Source organism: Spodoptera frugiperda, chromosome 17, assembly GCF_023101765.2.
Source record: "Spodoptera frugiperda isolate SF20-4 chromosome 17, AGI-APGP_CSIRO_Sfru_2.0, whole genome shotgun sequence".
NCBI classification, from domain to species: Eukaryota; Metazoa; Arthropoda; class Insecta; order Lepidoptera; family Noctuidae; genus Spodoptera; species Spodoptera frugiperda.
In genome coordinates, this window is record NC_064228.1 from 52,501 (window position 1) to 58,412 (window position 5,912).

General features: G+C 50.7%; 1 protein-coding gene across 1 annotated transcript; it reads left to right on the forward strand.

Annotated features, from left to right (window-relative positions):
• Positions 1–3,465: 3,465 nt before the first annotated feature.
• Positions 3,466–5,641, forward strand: LOC126911619 (uncharacterized). The gene is made up of 2 exons (XM_050699657.1): positions 3,466–4,609; positions 4,698–5,641. Exons 1-2 carry the CDS (start codon positions 3,466–3,468, stop codon positions 5,639–5,641), a joined length of 2,088 nt encoding a protein of 695 aa, XP_050555614.1.
• The last annotated feature ends 271 nt before the right edge of the window (positions 5,642–5,912 follow it).

Genomic DNA, 5,912 nt, shown 5'->3' on the forward strand with positions numbered 1-5,912 from the left:
GTCACTATTTGTGATAATTAAATTGAGTGATATTTCATAATTTATTGGTTATTATTTGTGTTGTGACAATTCAATTTCAGTGATATTTGATAATCTGTTTGTTTAATGCGAGTGAGTGTGTGGAACCCGATATATTGGACAAAGACAAGGTAGGATAAATGTTTATAATCTCGATGCAAACATTTTAACAATTTTGACAAACTTAGGGTCCTGCAGGCTTCCTGACTTTGACCTGGTTTTATGTTTTATGTTTTCTTGACCGAGCAAATTAAGCTCTATTTTGTAAATTACTGCGATTTATACACTCGGACACCTGACAAGATCCTGAGAATTTTAAACGTTTTAATTTTATTTTTATTTTCTTAATTTATTGACCTTTTGTTTTTGACAATACAATCCCCCTCTACAGGGATTGCATTTTTATCTTATTGCGACGACGAAGCCCCTGAGCCAGTATGTTTGTGAGTGTCAGGACCCCAACCGCCAAGACGGCGAGGTCCCAGAGTACAGATGGTTCCCCGTCTGGTCCGGGAAGGGTGGACCCCGCCCCGACAAACGTTAGGCGCAGTGTTGGGGAGTGGGAGGCGGGACGTAGTGACCCGCTTCCCACCTCTCAACCTAAAACGGGAAAAGACGGAGCTTCTGGAAAGCCGTCCCCGCGCCGGGTGATTCTGCCCAGACCGGTTCGGACGGTGGTTTCGCCATCGGAAAGTAAAATAGTTGGTAAAAAACCGACTACCCCCCGAGACTCAAGCCCACACAATCCAACTGTGGAGTCTTGTGACCGCGTCAAAGACGCGAAGCTATGGCTACAAAGAGCCAAAAGCTGCCTTTCTGACTCTAGAAATATAAGGACCGACCTGAAAAACGGCATTGGCCAGGCAGTAACCAAACTCTACGGACTGGTCTGCGATGCGGAAAAGGCACGAAAGCAGCAGACTGAAACTGCGCCCCAGCCCGCACCGCATCAAGCACCTGAACCGGCGTCGACCACTAACACCGCGGCTATCGACGCCTTGGCTGCAAAATGCCACGAATTGGCTCTCGGTCTGGAAGAACATAAATTACACCTTAATAGAAACGCTGATGAAATGGCCAGACTGAAGGATGCTCTCGAAGCCGACCGGGTCACGCGAGAGCGGGACAGCTACGCGGGTGTGGTGGCGCGCGACCGCGACGCAGGAAGTCGCCTGCTGGAACGCGCGACGTTGCATTCCGTGGTTGTCTCGTCCACGGAAGAGACAGAAACAGGTGAAGAAATAATGGAGAAAGTTAGAAAGGCAGTCGATGCAAAAGAAGGTTGGGTAAAAGTGGAGAGAGTAAGAAAAGCTAGGGACCGGAAGATCATTATGGGATGCAGTAGCAAGGAAGAGAGGTCAAAGCTGAGGGAGAAACTGCAGACTGTGGGCGCCAATCTCGTCGTCGAGGAAGTGTCCAACAAGGATCCGCTCATACTTATGAGAGATGTCCTCCAGGTCCATAGTGACGCAGAGATCCTCTTGGCCCTCCGAAACCAAAACCGGGAGATCTTCCGTGGCCTCAAGGACGAGGAAGCAAGGATGTCCGTGAAATACCGAAGAAAGGCTCGAAATCCACACACCGGACACATTGTACTTAGCGTCACGCCGATTGTCTGGAGAAGGGCAATGGAGGCGGGAAGGCTCCGAGTCGACCTGCAAATAGTACGGGTCGAAGACCAATCCCCTTTGGTGCAGTGTACCCGCTGCCTGAGCTACGGACATAGCAAGAGGTTTTGCAAAGAACCAGCAGACCTCTGTAGCCATTGTGGTGGGCTGCACCACAGCGCGGAATGCCCGGATAAACAGCTTGGTGAGGGGCCTTCCTGCATCAATTGCATAAGAGCGAAAGCAAGCTCCTGCGCCCACAACGCCTTCAGCGCTGATTGCCCTATCCGCCGCAAATGGGACGCGTTGGCTAGAGCTTCCACGGCCTATTGCTAAGGGCTCCTCGGAGAACACTCACCGGTATAAAATAATACAGGCTAATCTCCAGCGAAGCCAACTGGCAACCCACGAACTCCTCCTTGAAGCTGGCAAAGAAAACGCTGCCGTCGCATTACTGCAGGAACCCTACATCGGCGGGACTAAAAGGGTAAAATGTTACCAGGGCGTAAGGGTCTACCAGGCATCTCAAACTGAAGAAGGGACCGTCAAGGCCGCGATCATCGTTTTTGACCAGACACTGGACGTAGTGCAGTACCCGCAACTCACCACACACAACATTGTGGTGGTGGGAATTCATACGAGAGCCTGGAGGATCACGCTGGTCTCATACTACTTCGAGCCCGACCTGCCTTTGGAGCCATACCTGGCGCATATAAAATGCGTAACACAATATGCCAGCTTCAGAAACGTCATCGTGGGTGGAGATGCCAATGCCAAGAGTACCTGGTGGGGTAGCCCCAATGAAGACAAGAGAGGTGAGCAGTGGAGTAGTACCTTGGACGAGTTGGATTTGCAGATCCTCAACCGGGGCGACTGCCCGACCTTCGATACCATCAGGGGAGGAGTCAGGTACAGCAGCCACGTGGACGTAACGGCCTGCTCCACTGACCTGCTGAACCTAGTCAACGGATGGCACGTGCGGGAGAACCTCACGAGTTCCGACCACAACGGCGTGGTGTTTGAGATCAGTCTGAAAAAGTCGACTGGCACCGACATACAAAGAACCACCAGGATTTACAACAGTCGAAAAGCAAAATGGAGCCAATTTCGTGAAAAGCTGACCCAAATTATGACAGAAATACAATTAAATGAAGATAATATCAAAAATTTAAACAGCATTAAGGAAATAGATCAGGAAATAAATAAATACACAAAAGCCATCACTTCAGTATGTTCGGAAACCATGCCAATAAAGAAGACGACAAAGAGACTCACCATTCCGTGGTGGACTGAGGAGCTCGCCGAGATGAAGAAGCGCGTAGCCACCAGCAGACGCAGGATCAGGAACGCAGCGCCGGTGCGGAGAGCGTTGGTCGTCAGCCTGTACCTGGAACAAAAAGAAAATTATATGAAGGCGGTCAAAAATGCACAGACGGAGAGCTGGAAGGAGTTTTGCGGGAAGCAGAGCAGGGAGGGGGTCTGGGAGGGAATCTACCGGGTAATGAGGATGACAGAAAAAGAGAAGAAGATGTGCTCCTGCACAAAGAAGATCGAGTCCTGGATGCGGGGGCTCGGTGGAACTACTGGCCGAAACATTTTACCCGGAGGATCGCGAGGACGACGACGACTCAGACCATTGCCGAACTCGACAACTGGCAAAATTAGTAAACGCGTGTGGTGATGGTGAGCAGCATGACCCACCGTTTACCTTAAGCGAGCTCCAGAGGTCGATATCGTCGTTCAACCCGAAGAAAGCACCGGGAGCCGACGGCTTCACCGCAGACATTTGCTCTCGAGCTATAAACTGCAACCCTGGCTACTTCTTGTCACTCATAAATCGATGCTTGGCCTACCACCACTTCCCGAAAACCTGGAAGGAGGCAACGGTGGTTGTGCTGAGAAAGCCAGGCAAAGACAAGTATACCGTACCCAAGTCTTACAGGCCGATTGGGCTCCTGCCTGTCTTGGGAAAAGTATTGAAAAGATGCTGGTTGCTCGTCTCAAGTTCCACCTATTGCCGAGGATTAGTACTCGCCAATACGGATTCATGCCCCAAAGAAGCACTGAGGACTCCCTCTTCACCTTAGTGAAGAATATCCGCGCCAAGCTGGAGAGTAAGAAAATTATCGTTCTTGTGTCGTTGGATATAGAGGGAGCCTTCGACAGCGCATGGTGGCCGGCGATCAAAGTCCGTTTGGCAGAGGAAAAGTGTCCGATCAACTTGAGGCGAGTAATAGATAGCTACCTGAGTGACAGGGAGGTAATAGTCAGGTATGCGGGAGCGGAGAATAGACGCAAAACCTCGAAAGGGTGCGTCCAAGGCTCAATTGGTGGTCCCATCCTGTGGAACCTTCTGCTGGACCCGCTCTTGAAGCAGCTGGAGGCTAGAGGCGATTACTGCCAAGCCTTCGCGGACGATGTGGTGATGCTATTCGACGGTGGCACAGCCTTGGAGATAGAGCAACAGGCCAATGCCGCTCTCGAGCATGTGCGTGCGTGGGGTGTCAAAAATAAGCTCAAATTTGCGCCACACAAAACCAGTGCCATGGTGATTACACGCAAGCTAAAGTATGACACTCCTCGCCTGACCATGGGCGGGATCGACATTGGCATGTCGAAGGAAGTGAAGATACTGGGACTGACGATAGACGCAGGCCTCACCTTCAACTCTCACGTTGCCGGCGCATGTAAAAAAGCAATTGCTATTTACAAGCACCTTGCCAGATCTGCACGTGTGAGTTGGGGACTGCACCCAGAGGTCGTGCGTTCGATCTACACCGCCGCCGTCGAACCTATAGTGCTGTACGCCGCGAGTGTATGGGCGCCAGCCGTGAACAAACTGGGGATAAGAAAACAGCTGAACGTGGTACAAAGAGGCTTCGCTCAGAAGCTCTGCAGAGCCCATCGCACGGTCTCCCTGCACTCGGCCCTCTTGCTGGCGGGGATACTCCCCTCGATCTTCGAGTGCGTGAAGCTGCTTCACTGTACGAAGCAAAGAGGGGGTTGCCCCATTCAGCATTAGGGGATCGGGACATAGAAACAATGACAAGTGCGATGGACTTCCCCACCCAGCCGAACAGACAACTGTAGAGTTCAGTAGCCTGGTAGACGAGGAACAATATAATAACCACGCCTTTAATTACGACGTGAGAATCTTCACGGACGGCAGCAAGATCGAGGGCAAAGTCGGCGCGGCGCTATCTTTGTGGGATAGTGCCACCGAAATTAAGTCGAAAAAACTTGTACTGCCGTCCTACTGCACCGTGTACCAGGCGGAACTGTTGGCACTACAGAGAGCAGCCGGGGAGGCGCTCAACAGCGAAAAAACCACGTTCGGCATATTCAGTGACTCGATGGCGGCGCTGCAAACTGTCGCCAACCCCACCTCCCCCCATCCTCTGGCAGTGGAAACAAGAAATGCTCTCCGCCACTGCGCCTCCCAGAATAAGAGAGTTTCCTTGTTCTGGATAAAAGCCCACGCAGGTTTGGAGGGAAATGAAAGGGCCGATTACCTGGCGAAGGAAGCAGCGCTGCGATCGAAGAGGAGGCCGGATTATGACCGATGCCCCGTCTCATTCGTCAGAGGGAGAATCCGTATGGACACGATCAGCGAGTGGGACGCGAGGTATAAATCCGGTGACACCGCCTCAATCACCAAGATATTCTTCCCCAGTGCAGCCGCGGCGTATAGCACTGTAAGGAAAATTGAAACCAGCAGCATCACCACCCAGCTGTTCACCGGGCACGGTGGATTCTCCGAATACTTGTATCGTTTCAAGCTTCGGGGGAATCCATCGTGTCTCTGCGACTCCGCCGTGGAGGAGACTGTCCCGCACGTGATATTCGCGTGTCCGGTGTACGCGCGTGCCAGACATGAGGTCGAACAGCGCCTGGAAGGAGAAAAGTTTAGTCCACAAGACATTCACGAGCATATGAAGAAGGCCAAGACGAGAAATGTAGTACTTGACTTCTGTAAACATGTCATCAGTCAAGTAATTGCAAAAAACAAAACATAGCAAAAAATGTACTTAAGATAATATTCTGATTGTGATAACAAATAATTATAATATAATCAAATAACACTAGTAATTTAATATCAATTGTTAAGAAAGAACTACTTTGTTACTTACTCTGCACTTTGTAAAGAAAGAAATGTTAAAAATGTTATTTATGTAAACACAGGCCTTGACCATGTCAGGGGTTTCGGAAACAGCAGGAGGGTTTTTAGCCGGTAAGAGTCCGGCAGTACTCACACCTCTCTACTAGTGGGGAGGTGTGAGTCTCCAT